This window comes from Kryptolebias marmoratus, linkage group LG11, assembly GCF_001649575.2.
Source record: "Kryptolebias marmoratus isolate JLee-2015 linkage group LG11, ASM164957v2, whole genome shotgun sequence".
NCBI classification, from domain to species: Eukaryota; Metazoa; Chordata; class Actinopteri; order Cyprinodontiformes; family Rivulidae; genus Kryptolebias; species Kryptolebias marmoratus.
In genome coordinates, this window is record NC_051440.1 from 9,158,560 (window position 1) to 9,176,775 (window position 18,216).

The window sequence follows — 18,216 nt, forward strand, 5'->3', positions numbered from 1 at the left end:
TGGAGGCGGGCCCAGTCTGATCTCACACCCTCCTGTTTTGCCATCCAGCACAATGACAACAAAATATCAGGAAGTTGTGTATTTATTTGTAATGTTTTAAAATTAATTATCTTTTTCATATGCCATATTGTTTTGAGCGAAATTCTAAACAAATTATTGACGATTAAAAAAAATGTGTGCTCTACTATAACACCACCTTACAATCAACAGTGACCTCGTGTGGTCACATAAGGAATTGTCGCGTTTTTCCTCAAAACAGGATTTTTTAATCACTTTTAACAACGAACCTGATGATAAATAGAATCACATATAAGTACCTTTTTATAATGACATTTACTCAGTCAGGAATTCTCCTATGATGGCTAATTTCACCGCAGTTTCTGCAAAATCTGCATTGGAAAGAAATGTTTTATTACATTTACCTATCTCAGAAAATAAAATTATTGCTATGTTTTGTAAGAGCTTGTTTCAGTTTACCTGATCAGTAAACCTTAAATGAGCTGTAGTCTAAAGTGATAAACAAAAAAAATGAGAGAAGAAAAAAAAAATCTGGCAAATATGATTAAAATGATTAACTTAATTTTTGAATTAAATTGGTTCCTAACCTATAGTCTTAAGTGTTTTGAGACAGCATTATTTTTGATTTACCTTGTGTGCATTTTGTCAAACTAAAAAATAGCACACATAATCTTTTCTCTCTTGATCGTAATTTTTGGTGATAAGTTTAGCTGTGCATAAAGCTTGCCAAAAAAAAAAAATGCTGCATCATCCTTACAAGCTCACATCGTTTGATGCCTTTGATAATGAGCTTCCTTTAATTTACACAACACCAAAAGAGTAATTTTAGTTTCAGGCTCTTGGAAAGTCAGGAAAATGGTAAAACTCACCCAAATCATTTACAATATTTAGGTCTGAACAGTACTCTAATTGACTCAGTGAGATGTATTTTTTTCTTAGCAAACACCCAGGCAGCCTGAGGCAGAAAATATCCTTTTCTCCCCAGCAGACTTAAACCATTTAATCAGCCAAATAGTGGCTCTAAGGTAGACAATGCATTTTTTGTCTCTACTTTATTAATTGATTAGATCTGCCGGCACCACTGAGTCTAATGCATATCACTTGCTGCCTTTTGCAAGTGTTAAACTAAAATCATTTATGGAGGGACGGAGTTATAGCCATTTCGGTCAAACCTTGGAAAGGATGTTGTGTGCAGTCTTAAGTGATATTACAAGATCCCCCATGTTCTGTTAGCGCTTGGAGTATGTGTTGAGGATGGCTCTAAGCAACTACCTCACCAACGTCTAGATCAGTATCTGTTAAATTGACTGAGTGACAGACATTTTTGTGTTTGCTAGGCGGCTTAGTGTAGCGACAGTAGCTGAGACACACACCCTGTACATGCTTAGAATACTAACAGATCACAACAAAACTTCAGCATGCCTCACGGCAGGTGATATGCATTCCTTCAAGGAAAGCTAGTTTTATTATTTCTGTTATCATTTTGTTCATTATGTCAACTTATTGCATTCCCGTTTAGTTGTCACCGGATCATTAACTCTCTCAAACTCATGCCAAATGAACCAGTCACATTTTGTGTGTGTGTGTGTTTTGGGGTATTTATAGCTACACATATGAGAAGATGTGTGTAAGGGTAATGTGTGGGGTACACTCCAGTGCGTGGTTTCCTAACCGAAGTACTTTTCGGTCCTGAAGAGCAGAACAATAAAGACATCTGCAGGGAGCTGCCTGACATTCTGCAAAGAGCTGCCACCGTTTCTCTGGTGACGTTTAATGCCCAAAGGTCAAAGGTGATTCCAATAAATCGCTCACGACCTGAGGGAGAGTTCTTCAGACCGGGAAACATGGGCGGTTCTCTTAGACGTTATCTGCTCCAACACATACAAGACAATCCGCAAATGTGTTTTATATTTCTGCATTTTGTATTTGTGTCAGATCACTGCAAACACATGCATTTTGCTTTGTGAACTGTTTGTGATGGGGAAAAAAGTACTTTTTTGATGTTTCTGGTGTTTGAACTAAAATAAGTCAATCAGCTGCTAACTGTAACCTGACAGACTGACGGATGACAGTGATGTCGGTGCCTTCAGGGACCGCACAAAGTGAAAAAGAAAACAGGACAGTTATTTACTAAAAGATTATTGTACGCACTATAGTATGCATGGCATTAATTTTGGTCAGTGAGAAGCATATACAAGGAGACAATCTCTGATGATATTTATGGAATCAAAAGGCTAAAGCAAATAATATTGTTTTTTGCCTGTGTGTGTGTGTGTGTGTTACCAAAATATCTCATGAAGCACCAGACAAATTTAAGTAAAACTTTCAGAAAGTAATCACTGGAAGTACATCCACAACTGATTATCTTTTGGAGTCAATCCAGTTTAAGATGGCTACCATAGCAAGTGGATATTAGCTGTTACAACCCCAGTCCCTATTTCCTGGGTTCCTGCTGGTGTGCGTGTGTGTGTGTGTGTGTTTTGCTGGTTCCTAGGTGATTGGGAGTTAATTGGGAACTGGAAGCAGCTGGCCATTGTCTCCAGTGGAGCCTATTTAGAAGCTCTTTCTTTCAGAGACAGGAGCTTTCCCCATTTACTCCCAAGTTTAGCTTTATTTTTTGTTTGTGTTTTGTTAAATAATTTTTTTTTTAATTTTTAATTTTTAATTTTTTTAATTTTTCACTATTTTGTTAAGGTCCATGAGCCAAGCCATAACATAGTGTACACATAAATGGCTATAACTCAGTCAATTCTACAGAGATTGAGCTCAAATCTGGTGTGGTGGTAGCTGAAGGTTTGGAGTGCCACAACACATTTATACTCTGAGCATCACATCCTGTGGTAGTTCATGAAACTGAAAACAATGTTTTGGTCAAACCTTGCGCATAACGTGTAGAATTCATTTTGCATAATGAGATGATCATAGCATGATACTATGAAAGCATTCCTTCAACGAATGCCAAGCCTTTAGTCTCGTTTCAGACACAGAGGGTTTGTTGTCTAACATTTTCATTTGAAATTAAACTAAATCTGATCTGCTGGTCTCTGAATGTGTGAATCTGTGTGGAGCGTTAATGGAATCCAGTCCTACTCCTTCTTATGGCTCTGCTTGTCATCTAAGACGTGACTGAAACAGGGAGAAGAGAAGCACCAGGAGTCACTGCAGAGCTCTGAACTGACCCATGGATGGCCTGTTGTGGGTTTTTTTTTTTTTTTTGCTTGGATTATTCTTCCGAGAGCTGCCAGAAGTCATCTTCTGACGCTTGTGTGAAAAAGGGACTCGCGCTCCTGTTTCACCACACAGAAGAAATTTGGCAATTTTTCAGTGAGTAATTCTCTCACAGACTGATATCCTGTTGCCCCTTAAAATAATTGCCTTTTTTTTTTTTTTTGGCCCTTTTTTTTAAAAAAAAAAAAAAAAAAAAAGAAGCTCCCCATTGGTTAAGTCACACTCCACCCTCCGCCTTCTTTACCCCGGTTTCCCGGGCAACCGTGTCAGGGAGGAGGAAAAAGAGCAAATCATGTGAGGGCAAAGCATCTTTTGCCCCCCCGCCTGTCCTCCTCTCCCACTTTGTTTTTGTCATTCGGTGTCTCAGCGTGTCTGTAGAGAAGCCTCTCAGTGCTCTCCACCCCGTCTCTGTCATTGCAGAGCGAACAGGCGGCAGAACTCGGGTGATACACGACCAAAGGAGGGAGGCAGGGAGGGAGGAACGGGGGGGGGGGGTCCCCGTAAGCCTTTTCTTTGACCTTCTCTCTCTTCTTTTTCTCCCCCCCACTCATTGTGTGGTGGGTCCCCCTCCTGTCCCCCACCACCCGTCATCGCTCCACTCACCAGGCTCTGCTTGGACAGTGTGGCTGCGTCGATGCAAAATGGGTTGTGGCAATTCCTCAGCCACCAGCACCTCAGGAGGAGGTAAGTGATTCAGGAATCTCTCTTCTTTATCCCCTGCAAAGTGATGGATGAATGTGTATATGTGTTTGTGAGAGAGAGAAAGAGTTGCCACTGTATCTGCATCGAGGGGAGAAGGTGTTTTGAATGTAAATGAAGTCTGGCAGGGGTAACCCTTCCATTGCTTTCAGCATCACAGCAGAGCGGTGTGTGTGGCTTCTTGGTGGCTTCATTTCATTCATGAATTAAATCGCCCGCTCTGTCATCACCTCTGTGTTCCACACTGATAAATTCAACGTTTTCGGAGTAATCTGCCGCACCTTCCTTCCTGTGTTACATGTGGTCACACACGTGTGGTCCCCCAAACGCACAAGCGGTGGGTCGATCTTGAAGGGTCTCCCACAATCGAAGAAACCTGAGGCATGTACGTCTTTGTTGATAATGACAACACTGATGCAGTAATCACAGCGTTAGCGCCCAAAACAAAGCTTTTTTTTTTAAATGAATGTGTTTTTTTTTTCTTATTTAAACTGCCTCCCATGGGGTTTAGAGGATAAAAAGCTTCACTGACATTCACCCATCCTTGTCTTCCCCACTTGAGGGATGCTAAGTGTGTTCTGAAAGCAGGCTCAGCTGAAATACTAAATCAAGAGCAAGGCTTCATTCATAAAACCTGGGGGGGTCGAATTGGGAAAAAAAAATCGTGCATCGCTTTTTTTTTCTTTTTAAACCCTCACCCAAATGACCTGCTTCTTTTATATTGTCTCCTTTTCTCTTATTTGAATCTTATCTTCGCAGAACACATCTCACTCAGTTGGTTCAGACTGACAATGCACGGCTTAAATTATACTGAGTAAATCTCCAGGCACCACAGTCCAATCGAGGTAATAATGAGTTTGAAGTATCCGCAGAATTACCTCACCACCACTGCCCATTAAGGCAGTATGTGTGTGTGTGTGTTTGTGTGTGTGTTTGTGTAAATGCAGGTACCTAATCAGTACTTGCCAGGCATGTTAACAGAGCCAATCACAGCTATAAATGAAATCCACTTTCAGGTTACGCTGCCTGTAAACAACATCTAAGCAGATCCATGAGCCCATGATGGGCACAAGTTTCATCCTCCTTTCCTCCCTCCTCAGAGGTTAACGATCAGAGCAATGTCAGGGCTGGCTGACACCTTGTCACTTTGATAAATATGGACTCGTGGCTCCCCTCATTTGTCAATGCCAGCCGATGCCAGGTCAGAGTCAAAGGACACTGGTTTCAGCATCATTACTTTTAGCCAATTTAGATACAGTGAAAGTATTTTTGCTCAAATTTGAAAGTACCTCAAATCTTTTATTGTGCTATCAGAGTATTTATGATTTTTATTATCTTAATTCAGCAGTGCCTGACTTGCATATAAAAGCAGTTTGTAAACATCTGTGTAACAAGATGTAATTCAGTTGGAAGAAGATAAAGTTTGGAAATACACAGTGGTGGTCTTTTATTTCCTATGACTCTTGATTTTGACATGATGCATAAAGACATGAGAAATTAAAGGCCTAGCATTCCTCCAATGAATGCGTGTCACCTGCTGCCTTTCATGCCAGAATTTTATATTGAGAAATGACTAATTTTGGTCAGACTTTGAAAATAACATTGTGCACAAATGCTCAGAGTGTGTGTTGTGAATGACTCTCAGCTGCTACCACATCAAACTTTAGCTCAATTTCTGTAAAATTGACTGAGTTATTTCCAATTTTTGTGTTGGCTAATGTTGATTAGCTGTTGCTGCCATTTTGAATCGGCTCGACTCCAAACGTTCATCAGTTGCTGCACATCCAGTAAATATTTCCTGGAAGTTTTCATCAAGTGGTCCATGACAGAGTTGACTCCAAATAGTTAATGGCAAAATTTTAAACAAAGATTTTACACAATCTATTAGCGCTCAGACTATGGGTTGGGGATCAGTCTCAGCTCATGCTGCGCCAAGTTTCAGCACAATAATTGCAAAAATAGACTGAGTTATAGTCATGTTTGTGTTTGCTAAGGTGGATGAGACGTGGCTGGCATCTTGAATTGGGTTGACTCCAAACATTGTACATCCAGTGGTTAATATCTCAGAGTTTAATTAAAATTGGTTGAGTGGATCATGATGTATTTTACATGGTTACAGTTGTTATTGACGGTCTTTCATGGTGTCAGATGACAACATCTGTATGCATGTATAATTCACAACATACCACAAGACTGGAAGAAAATTATAAATGCTGTTTCATATTCAGAGTTGAAAATGTCCTTATACCCCCATCAAGTGCAGTTATGAGCTGATTTTTCATGTTAAGTACTGCCATCAGCTTGAAGTAGTTTTCCTCAGGGGGAAAAAAAAAATCCAACAGTTGAGGTCATTCACGAGGCCTTAAAGTCGAATCAGACAAGAGCCATCTTGAATTTATGCAGGCTCTTATCAAGTTCAGTCAAACGACCACATTGTATATCACATTGCTCAGCCCAAGTCTTGTGCACACAGATGTGCCTCGGACAAGAATGAGCTTTTGTGGCAGAGCTGAAAAGGCCCTTTTGTCACGTTAGCCAACACAAACCTTCACGGTGAGGAGTCGTTGCCTCAGCCGGGATGAACTTTATTGCATGTTTGTGCGTGGAGCACAGTTTCCATCCCACGTGACACCATCTTTCATGGAAAACTTGTGAACTTTTACATGTGACGTGAAAATGACTGAAGAACAGAAGTGATCTTGTCCATGTAAAACTCTCCGTATGAGAGAGAAGTTAGATCATCCTCCAGAATGAATGTTATGAACTCTTTAGAGCTGCACGGTAAATGAGCTGCTTTCAGTTCATGGAGGACAACATTAGGTTAATCACACTGGGGGTACTGGAAATTTGAAGGCATTGAAAATAGACAAACACTGACTCCCTCCTTGATGTAGGTCACTTTATTACGAGAGAGAACAATGAATGACAGCTGAAATTTGCTGAAGAAGCTAAAACTGAGTATTTAAAGACGCTAAAACATGCAGAGCATTAGCTAAATGCTAATAGGAGCAAAAGGCTAGCTAAAAATAGCAGAAATGTAGCTAAAAGTTGCATAGGGTTAAAACAGAGCAAGCATTCTGAGGAAGAATTGAAATAGAACAATGAAATCTTTTCAACAACAATGTATTTCCATGGGGAAAATTCTTGTAAATAAAGTTAAATATTTTGAAAATACTAAAAATGACTACAAGCAAAAGTCATAGCACTCATCTTTTGAATGAGCTGAACATTTTAATATAAGAATGGCCAAAATAGCATAAAGTATGCAGAAGTAGCTTTATTGCAAAAAATGTACAAGAAACAAACAAACAAGCAAAAAATAAATAAATAAAACAACATAAAACATCCAAATTAACACAAATCTTAAGTTGGGATAGCTAAAGAAAATGCAGCTGATTAGAAAGCACCAAAGCTGCAGAGTAAAAACTTCTTACTGTTTAGTAATATAATTCAAACTTCAGCAACTTCACTAAACTGAGGAAAATATTCAGTTGCTACCAAATTTATAGTTCCCCTCCGCTCTTTGTGTTTCATCTTGTTTGTGCATTATAGTCTGGGAATGGGAATGCTAACACTAAACATTGTGTAAACTGGTTTATGGGGTTTTCCTATAATGATAATATTAATACTCAGAACATCAGCTTTAAATGTCTGGTCAAGTTTGCAACTAAATTTATGGAAACAATGGTAACACTTCATGCTGATTTTTGCATTACCCTGAAAAATGATTCAAATGGAGTAATTACGTTTTTGTGAAATTGTATCTGCAAGATAAAACTCATGTAACTGCACTTCATGTGGTCAAGTCGCACATTTGTTGTTGTAAACCCAGTGTGATATCTTGACATTTAAATTGATTTTGGAGTTTCCATGTTTCCGAGTGTATTTGTGTTTATTAGTCATACCTTTCCTTGCTGGTTGAGACATTCTTCAGCTTTGTTTACTTCTCTTTTCTCCCTGCGTCACCTCTCATCCCTGTCCTACATCTGCTAACTAGCCCAGCTGCAGCCATTCGTTAATCACTGACTTACTTATAGTCCTGGTTTCTGGGAGTCCAGGTCTAACTCTGTATGCTGCTCCTGGTTTTTAGGGGTTTTCTGTGTCCTGATGTACTTCAGCAAAATGCTGCCTTGTCAGCCTCTTTCTTTACTAAAAGTTTGGAGTTAATATTCTGTTGGTCAGTCTTTGTCCCCACTAAATAAACCACTACATATTACCACGGGGTTTACAAACAACAACTAAAAAAACTGGATCTAACAAACTCAGTTTTGTCACGTTTTGCTTATTCATTCTAAGCTAACGACTATAGATTCACAATTAATTTCATAATTACCCAGATTTACACATATCCTTATGTGTAAATTCAGGATAATGTGACTTCACACCCCGTAAACACTGTCATGTTTGAGACTTCATTTTTAGCACCGTGAACAATTAAAAAGCTTTTATTTGAACATTTATGTTTTGTCAGATGTGTTAAAGTGTGACGTGTTGCAGTCTTATTGTGTGTACAAATACTGAGTACTTTATTATGAAGACTGCTAATACCTCAGTCCCTTCATTACATTTCTGCAAGACTGTCAGATTTACACTGATTCACACGTACCCCGGTCTGTCATATCTCTCTGGTGTTCTATTGAATGTAGATGTGGTGACACAGAACTTAAAGTCCTTTAAGTCAGTTTGAGATGACTTTTATTTTGTGTGTTTGTTTGCTATCATGCTGGACCGAGCTTACAGAAGGTGGTCAGCAAGAGTAGCCAACAGCAAATAAACAGTCTGCAATCAAACCATCCATAATTGATATATATAGACCTGAGGGGAGAATAAAAAAATTCATGTCTTTACACCTCAGGAGGGACGTCTGACCCGATCTTTAGATTTATGAGGTTCATATTTTGGTGATTGACTGACTGAATATCGACACGAACAAGGAGATATGCAGGCATCCCTAATAATTTGCTAAGGAACTATCAGCATATTGTTGAACATTGAACAAGTCGTTTATAATCCACTGATTAAGCAGAAATGTAGAAACGTGCTTCCTCTTAATACATTTGAAACTGAAGGTAAATCTTGTCTTTCCCTCTGTTTTCAGGGCCTGCAGAAGTTTCCAAAGAGGAGTAAGTATGACTCATATTTTCATGATTTCAGGTATTCGTTAAGCTATCATCTCTTGCCTCTAGGCTCATGTATCTGCACATTGTACAAAGTCAGCTTTATGTGTCTGCTAATATCAACCTGAAATATGACACTATGCCAATGTTTAAAAGCTGCATTAACATTTACATCAAAATGTGGACAATTTACTGGCAAAGCTCCTGAAAAAAACACATAGAACAGCAGTTTAAATCTGAAGATATTTGGGATCCATTACTTTTACTTTTTAAAAGTGCTGGCAGTGAATATTTAAAAGCGAAAGAAGAAAGGCCTGATATTCCTCAACAGGACTGATTCAGCGCTTTGATCCAAACTGGATCTTCGTTGTTCATCAGTGACAAAAAAAAAAACCAAAACAGTCCTGGGCTGAGGAATAAGTGTGCAGGCCTTTTCTTTAGGCAATATTTTTTTCATTAATTCATGTTTCTACAGCTCAGCACCTTTACCTGTGATGTACCTCTCCTCAGTGACTGAAATAAAACCATAACTTTAACCCTGTTCAGGAAAATTCACCAAGAAAATTGTACAAGAAGTCAAATAACAATGAAAAGATTATGTAGAAACAAGCATTGATATATGTGTGTAAGCAACATTTTCTGCCTTTAAGAAGTTTTATTCTGAAGTTTCTTATGGAGATCTGTTATCCTGCTCCACTGTAGAGTTTAGTTGTTTTTTTCCTCTTAAAGGCCATGAGCTGCATTTCTAAAGCATTTCCCAGAAATGTGTGGGATGATCAGAAATGAGTGTTTGTGCATCATTTTAATGACCTCAGTAGGATCTTTTTTGGATAAGCTGTTTCGCTTTCCTCTGAATCAGCGGACAGACAAATCATCGAATGTTGAGTTCTGATGACATAAAGTTTGGGTTTAGACAGTTAAGGCACTGAGAAGTACATAGTTATTGCTTTTATTGGATGTAGTTAAGGCTTATAACGAGGAGAGATACTTTAAGGTCCTAACAAGGGTAGCATTACAAGTTTGTGTGCGTGCATGCTCTGTACCCACTCTGTCAGCATGTATGCTCCTCGCGAGCCATCTGAACAGCCAGCTTAGGGCCCATGAGAGCTGACTGAAGAGCACTGACTCACTAATCAGAACTTCCTAGAACTGAACAACACAGCAAAATATCACAAACAAGTGCATCTGCACACATCCCTACTCTTGTTTTTCTTCCTGTATTTCTTCTTCTTCTTCTTCTTCTTTTTTATCTGAGCCATTTTCTCTAAACATGTTATCCTGACCTAACCTGATCCTTACCCAGAATTTATTTTTATTTTTATTAATTAACCTTTATTTGACCAGGCTAATCCCACTGAGATCACAGATCTCTCTTTCAGGGGAGGCCTGGGCCTGAAGGCAGCCTAACATGCATGTCTTTTTTTTTTTTTTTGAGACTGTGGAGGAAACAAAGAGTGCCTGGAGAAAACTCACACAAACACGAGGAGAACATTCAAACTCCACACAAAAAGACCCCGGGGCTTGAACCCGGGACCTTCTTGCAGTGAGGCAACAGTGCGAACCACTAATCCACCATGCTGCCTTTAGAAGGGCACCAGAGTCTAGAGCCCACAAACAACAGCAAAAACACCATTACACATTACACATAACACCATTACACACACACACACTCAGGCATTACATGGGAAACAGAACATTAAGCGAACAAAAATCCCACTCCAGCCCCCACCCGAACAGAGGTTTATTTCATTGTTTTGGGTGCAGCTTCATATCAGCTCTTACCAACCAAACATCAACAAACCCAAGCCACAGGGAACTGGTTGTTCAACGGCTTGGCTGAAACGATAATTGCCAATTCAGTCTGCCTCATCATCAGTTGTTGCCTTAAATGTTCTGCAGCCAAGGAAAACACTCCTCCACAGTCAAGTGTCTGCCGCCGCTTCCCTTGATTAGTTTTTGTCCATTTTTGTCCATGCTCCATCCGCGAGTTGACCTGACCTGTGATTCTTCTCTCAATCAGGACAGAAGACCCCTCGGCAGAAGATGAGAAAAGAAGGTATTTCGTTTAAGCTTTTTGGGGATTTGAATCACTTTGGTGCCCTTGGATGCTTTTTAACAGAATGATTTTTGCAGTGTGTGGATGCAAAAACACTGATTTATTTGTTTGTTTGCTTTGTGCGGTTTATGTTGTGATAATGTTTAATTTTGTGGGAAACATTTATAAATGTTGTCACCACTGGCAACATTTTTGTGTTTGTCATACTTTGCTCATATTTCTCTGCTTACCAAGCAGTCTAATCATTTGTTAAATTAAAGGCCTAGCATTCCTTGAAGGAATGCATGTCACTCAGATTTTAACTAAAATCGTCTTATGTTGAGTTACAGCCATTTTGATCAAACATTGTAAATAAAGTTATTTCACAGAATATTGTGAGATTTTGTGAGATAATTATTTATGTTTTCAACTTATCATATAACTAAGTTATATCAGTTTGGAATGCAAAACTAAAATTTAAAGCACCTGTTTTTGTCTGAATTTAAAAGGAAGGTGTGGTATCTTTCAAGCACACAAAAAACTTCTAAGCTGACACCCTCTTCCCTGTTTTTAGGAATTATGGGGGTGTATATGTGGGTCTACCAGCAGATCTGACCACTGTGGCTGCAAGTCAGTCCAAGTCCACGAGAAAAGGTAAATATCTGCCACACATCTTACTTTAATATCGTCAACATTAAAGGGCAATTTGTCATGCAGTGTAAGCTGTGGACTGCAACATTTTTAATTTGATTTTATTGTCATTCTTGCAGAATTGTAAAGAGAAACATTCCTAATGAGGTACATCTAGCTTTAGTATTTAGTGAAATATTTTTTCTCTTTTGCAAGATTTAATAAAAAGAAAAGTTTTCAGAGTAATCCTTTTGTTTAGTGTTTCTCTGTTTGAACTGTATGATGGACATGACTTATTTCATTAGTTCCCTTTTGTAACGCTTTCTGTAAAATTCAGTAACTCAGCCTGAAACAGGCATTTCTCTTTAGTATTCTGCCGTCATGGTATGCTTTTCTTGCTAATAATGTTAGATACGATAATGAGTTGATTAGTTCTTGTAATTTCTGGCATGGCTGTTGTCGACTCTGAAACCTTGGAGTTGAAAGTGCCGAACAAAGTGTGTGGGTGCTTTGAGCACACTTTTGACAGTGATACAAAAAACATAAAAAAAATGTTTTTTAAAAGTCAAACAATAGCTCCTATAAATATCTGGTCGCTGAGTCTCTTCTTTATCTTCTTGCAGACTAGCAGCTGCTGAAGAGAAGATGACACAGGTACTTGAAACAAAGAAGCTGCTTCTTTGGATATTAAATAGATAATCATATCTTTTAAAGTGGTGCTCTGCTGAAAGGTTATAAACAATTAATATCTTACCTGATGTAGATATCTCTTTGAAATAGAGTTTAATTCTGACTGACTCATGGCTAGATTGATTGAGGCCAAAGTGAACTGCCACCGTTCCAAAACAACGCCAGTCTTAACAGTTTCATCCTGGTTCACGTGTAAAGTATTTATTACCATTTATTTGGCTCCTTACATGGTTGGCACATTACATGGTTGTTCTGGCAAAATTGCTTGAGACCGGCAGAAGAAGTGCTACAGCTAGCTGCAGCTGCTATTTGCTCTTGCAGATAACCTACATAAATAACAAAACTAATTGGGATCCAAAGGTTTCTAAAGTTGCACTTGTATGAAACGTTTTAAAATATTTGAGATTGGACATGAGCCATTAGCTCATCACTTTGATCAGAATTAAAATTTATTACTCAAAATGGAAGTCATTCAAAGAGCTGCAACAGTTAAGACAATAACTGTTTATAGCCTTTTCCACAGAACCCCACTTTAAAAGCTCTAAACCAGGAGTCTGCAACCTTTACGATCAAAAGAGCCAAGTCTGCCCCGTTGTTTTTTAAATCAAATGTGTCCAGAGGTGCAATACGTGCGAAAACAGGTGATCATCAACTGACAGCCCGAGGGCCACTTTCAGTTTGCTGGTCTCTTCTGAACCACTCCGCTACAAGCTTGAAATAAAAATAACACAACTAATAAGGTGTTATGAATATACTTTAAGTAGAAAATACATAATCTTTGACTTTTATTGGCACTTTATATGTTAGGACAAAAGAAAAGACCATATTTGTTTGAAGAAGGGGGGGATATTTTATATCTTATTCCCCCTGAGGTCAAATTAAAACACTGAACTATGTGTGGAAAAATGAATTAGGAATCCCACATTGAAATAATGAAGTATGTAGTAAAAGTGGTTGTAAAAATCTGGCCAGTTTGTTGTGATTATTTATTTGTGAATTAATGATTTCTTAAAATAAAAACAGAGACCGTAATTTACATCAGTTTTAATTAGGTTTTTATCAAGGTAAACCGTTACTTTTTATTGTCGCTGTTCTCAAACTGACTGGCCGTGTTTTTGCAGAGCCCCTTATTTTAATGACTTGTAATCTGTGATATGTTTACAAAAGAGCACTTTTTGTTTTTCCTCTCAGCAGCTTACCTCAAAGGCATTCATAAGAATTTAGTTTTCTGTTGAGACAAAGTAAAACTAATTTCCATATTATTTTTGGTCTGCAGAGGGACCAAAGAGCCTTATGCGGCCCTAAAGCCACAGGTTGCAGACCTCTGTTCTGATCAGTTTGGCTTACTTTGTAAAAAATGAAAAGAAAATGGCGTTACAACCTTCGGCATAACTTCTGACTCTTTTTACTGTCTTGACAGAAGTCGCATTATATGCAGAGAGCATGTCAGCGTTCTAATTCTGGTTCAACACACTGAAAAAATACAACTAAAACTTTCATCACTGAGCTGAACAAAGATGTGGACAGACAGCCAGGACTCCGAGGACGCTGCCTCACGGAGCCATGGGGGGGGGGGGCGCACAGTAATGTTTAGATGCGTGGTGGAGGCCTGCATATGGCACCCATCATCCTCCTTCACACTGCAAAAAAAAACAAGACAAGTGCTAATCCTGGGACTGGCAGTTGTGGGCGGCAGCAGCTGGCATCGTGACAGTCCTTTTTGGCAAAACAGTCCCGTCACCGGAACCTTCTCTTTCTCAGGAAACGACGGAGGATCCGGACAAGCTGACAGCTAACTGCGTGGTACACACATAAAAAAAAGCCTTCTGCAATAATAATCACCACTTGTTATTTCACTACGGAGCATTAATAAGTCATTGTGTTGCAAAGACAGGGTGTTGAACAGTCAGAACATGCAACTATTATAGAAGAAGAAGAAGAAAAACAGGCATTTATAGCAATCAGGAGAGGGAAACTGATTTTAACAATGGCTCTAAATTCCAAAAATATTCCTAAATGTTCTGGGTGTGCCAAACTGACCCACACTGATTATCTAACGTCGCCATAAGTAGAATCATGATATTCCCACAACATATTTCTTTTCTATTTCCCCTTGTGTTCACTCTCTCTGCACCACTGTTGCTGTCTTTTAGTTCCCCCTAAAACATTTTAGCCATGCGAGCCATAAAGTCCTTCTTAAGGTTTGTATCAGAGTCTTTATGAGTCACAACACCAATGCATAACTCCAAACATGTGTCTTTGAAATGTTTTTGTAAGTTAATGAAGGAAACACCTGAAGAAGAAATGGTGAACTGATTTCCTGTTTTGCCACATTATTTACCAAACTGAATGTTGTTTTTCTGGCGTGATTGTTGAAGGAAAATGCTCATGTTTCTATGTATAGTACCTACTGTCAACAAATACCACAAGAATAACACAGCAAAACAACTTATAATCAACAAAAAGGGGTTTTTAATCACAGGTGTGTTGACTTTGTGTGCTTCATATCCACATCAAATGAAGGAGTGATTCAGTTATATTAGAGGTGGTTTAGTTCAAAATGTGTACCAGCTGAGACCAGATTAGGAAAAAAGCCTTCAAGAAAACCCACTGTGATTTCACAGAATCACAGAATAATCACCCTCAACTCCAGCGGGAGTGTATTTGCTCGTGTCTGACATCAGCTTTCGTGATGGATCGCTGATATTTCCGGGACGTACTCTGAGTTCCTCCTAACGAAATCTGAGATCATCTTCAGCAAATCTCCCAAATGAATCTGAGCAGAACAAACCAGGTTTGGGAAATAAATGACTGATTTTAGCTGCCAACTATTCTGTTATGGCATTCAGAAAGCCTCCTTAACTAAACACCAAGTCAAAAAAAACAAAAACAAAAACGTGATGTCTCGTTTACTGCAGGTAAATCATTAGAGCCGATGATATCTTTTTAAAGTAACCTTTATCTACTTTCACAAATTTGATATAACTTGTAAAGACATCACGTCATCAATATTTTGCATTCTAATATTTACAGCCTGAATTTGCGTAAAAATGCCACTTGTGGGTGCCGATTGCACTCCTCATGTTCAATAACCATAAAAGATAATCTTTTTACAAACTAGAATTTATAAGGTAGTTTTTTTAAACATAAAAAAATGATATTTGTTATGGATAGATAACAACCTGTTATTATTACTAAAAAGGATATGTTTGTGATCTTCAGGAATAACATTACTGAATCATTTTGTGTCTCCCAAAGACAGCTGTGTAAAATGCATCAATCTCACAATACAGGCTCTTACAAGGTCAAGTCAGAGATATTTTTGTGTGTATTCTTTCTGCAGGGCTGACCATCCTAGAAGAACAGAAGTTTGTGTTGCAGTCAAAGATTAGGAAAGCGTTTCTTACAGCTTTAAAGCTTGACCTTCACATTCAGGTCCTGAAAATAAGAGTAAATTAGGGCAAAGGAACAAAATAATTCAGAAAATTGCGACTATGTCTAAAAATAATACAAAAAAAAATGTTTTGAAACGTCTTGGACCTCTCTCTCCAGGATGAGAGTTCAGATTACCTTTTAACCTGATTTGTGTAACAGACAACACTCAAAGCCAACATTTTGCCTAAAAACAATTAATGGGATTTTTAGTTTATTAAGTTTATGTTCTCAAACATAAGAGAAACCTTCAAGCTTTTTTCATTAATTTATTGTTTCTTCTGGTGTATTTCTGGGATTCATTGACTTTAAGAAAAATCTAAAGTATCACCAAATTTTCCTTCAATAATAATAAAACAAATCAAGAAACATTATCATTCTGTCCCTAAAGGAGAAAATGTGTTACAGTTTTATAAGTTTTAGAGGTGAGACTTTTTCCAGGACTCCCCTGCAGTGAATGTACAACATCCTCCTTTTACTGCCACCACAGAAAAGAGTGGAAATAGGATTACTTAAAGGGATGATTCAAATGTTTTTTTTCGAAGTGGCGCTCTGTGGAAAAATTACCTACAGATAAGGTTACCTGCAACAACTAAGATATTAATTGTTCCTAACCTTCCCACATAAAGCTACTTAAGAAAAAATAAATAAAAAAGCTGAATTCTCATTTTGATCGCTCCAAATTACAAATGACTGAAACATCCTCTATGGATTGTTTTTCTCCATGCCTGGAGTTCTGAACAAAAGCTAACAAGTTTTGGATTAATTTTCTGGATCCTTGCTGGAGCTGAGTACGAGCAAATGATATTAACATTGGCTCACATTATTAATTTACACCGATCCTCAGTGATGGAGGTTAAATCCTAAACCCGGCTGAGAATTGATCATTATGCTGTCCTTTACTCTTGAAGTTCACGTCTCTCCACGCTGTTGCTTTAAGCTCTCCTGCCTCAGTGCCAATCAGAGGCCTTTGGATTTTACAGCATGTTGTGCTGCCTGCCTCCTTCTCTTTTATCAACCCCCCCTGTGCCCTTTACGGTCATTCCTCCTGCATGTGATGAATGTCACTTCCTTTGCTCTATTCATTTGAACGGGGACAAAGGGGCAAATTGCTGTTGGCCAAGGTGATCTAATGTCATTTACTGTAAAATATGTCTGTATGTTTTGCAGCACAGCATGTTGTCTGAATGTAGTAGAGGAGCTCAAAGAAATAACACATAACAAATGTACTGTAGTTAAGATTTTAATGAAGCGTGTTTGCTTTCTGACAGAGGCAAGAAAGGTTGTACCTCCAAGGCAGCAGAATAATTATATTTATGTTATAAACTATGAGATCCCCCAGGTTTTTTGAAAGTGATTAAACTCACTTAAGGTCAAAGCGGTTGTGGATTGTTTTAATTATTTAAATCTGCACACTGGGGAAGAATCAGGGGTGGTCATTAATAAATCATCAGCATCTCATTAAAAAGGACAGCTGTTTGATTTAGATATTATTAAAAAAAACTAGAATAGAAAAGATTAGTTTTTTATGTTAAAAGTTGTAACTTACTGAATATTTCAGCAATTCTTCTGATATTTTAGTTGGGGTTTCAAAACTTTCTTTTTTTATTGACATTTTCATTGTCCTTATTTTGTGACAACAATTTCTTTATTTTTTTATGCAACAAGTCTCAATTTAAAAAAAAAAAGTTTTTAGGTTTTGTGCTGGAAATTAGTCGTTGCGTCTGACTTTTACAAAAACTGCTGATCGTACCCTTGTCCAATCATGTTCCAATGACCTAATTTGCAATTTACCACCTGTTTATAAATCTCTGAGCAAGATTAAAATTATGCCACCTGACTTGTGATTTTCTCGTGTACTCAACTTTTCATGAATGATTTGTTTTGTGCTGTCCGGAAAGGTCACACAAAGGTCAGAGAAGAAATCCCTTTCACATAATAAAACAAGTAAAGTAAATAAATGAGTAAAGACCTAGCATTTATTGATGGAACGCATGATGCCTGACGTCTTTCATGCCAGAGTTTTAAACTAAGACCCTCTTGTGTTCAGAAATAAAGCTGTTTTGCTGTAACTTTGGCGCTGTTAGGCGAGATCTCAAGCTATCTAGTGACATCTTGTGTTCAGAGTGTGTGATGACAGACTGCTGAATAACTCTTAGCTCCTACCACTTCAAATGTTATCTCAATGTATGTAAAACTGACTGAGTTATAGCCATTTTGTGTTAGATGCGGTGGCCATCTTGAATTGGGTTAACGCTAAAAGTGAATCATCCATTAATGACAATCTAAGCATTTCATTAAATGTGGTTCATGAGACATTTTGCTAACAGACAGATAACAGACAGATACATGCGCACAGAGAAACAG

General features: G+C 38.2%; 1 protein-coding gene across 3 annotated transcripts; it reads left to right on the plus strand.

Annotated features, from left to right (window-relative positions):
• The first annotated feature begins 3,515 nt into the window (after positions 1-3,515).
• LOC108246971 (overexpressed in colon carcinoma 1 protein homolog) lies at positions 3,516-17,689 on the plus strand. Of its 3 annotated transcripts, XR_001809055.3 has the most exons (7): positions 3,523-3,930; positions 9,044-9,068; positions 11,083-11,118; positions 11,672-11,751; positions 11,868-11,895; positions 12,351-12,381; positions 13,838-17,689. XR_001809055.3 is itself a non-coding variant. In XM_017434779.3 (6 exons), exons 1-5 carry the CDS (start codon positions 3,888-3,890, stop codon positions 12,353-12,355), a joined length of 189 nt encoding a protein of 62 aa, XP_017290268.1. In that variant the 5' UTR covers positions 3,527-3,887; the 3' UTR covers positions 12,356-12,381; positions 13,838-17,689. The 3 variants fall into 3 exon arrangements, 2 of the variants coding, with proteins under 2 accessions (XP_017290267.1, XP_017290268.1); XM_017434779.3 differs by lacking the exon at positions 11,868-11,895 and having other exon boundaries at positions 3,527-3,930; XM_017434778.3 differs by lacking the exons at positions 11,868-11,895; positions 12,351-12,381 and having other exon boundaries at positions 3,516-3,930.
• The last annotated feature ends 527 nt before the right edge of the window (positions 17,690-18,216 follow it).

Excerpts from the sequence above, each read along its gene's own strand:
- LOC108246971 (XM_017434778.3), top strand. The coding sequence starts at position 3,888 with ATGGGTTGTGGCAATTCCTCAGCCACCAGCACCTCAGGAGGAG. Across the intron at positions 3,931-9,043 it reads CACCAGCACCTCAGGAGGAG|GGCCTGCAGAAGTTTCCAAA; the intron begins GTAAGTGATTCA and ends CTCTGTTTTCAG. Across the intron at positions 11,119-11,671 it reads GCAGAAGATGAGAAAAGAAG|GAATTATGGGGGTGTATATG; the intron begins GTATTTCGTTTA and ends CCCTGTTTTTAG.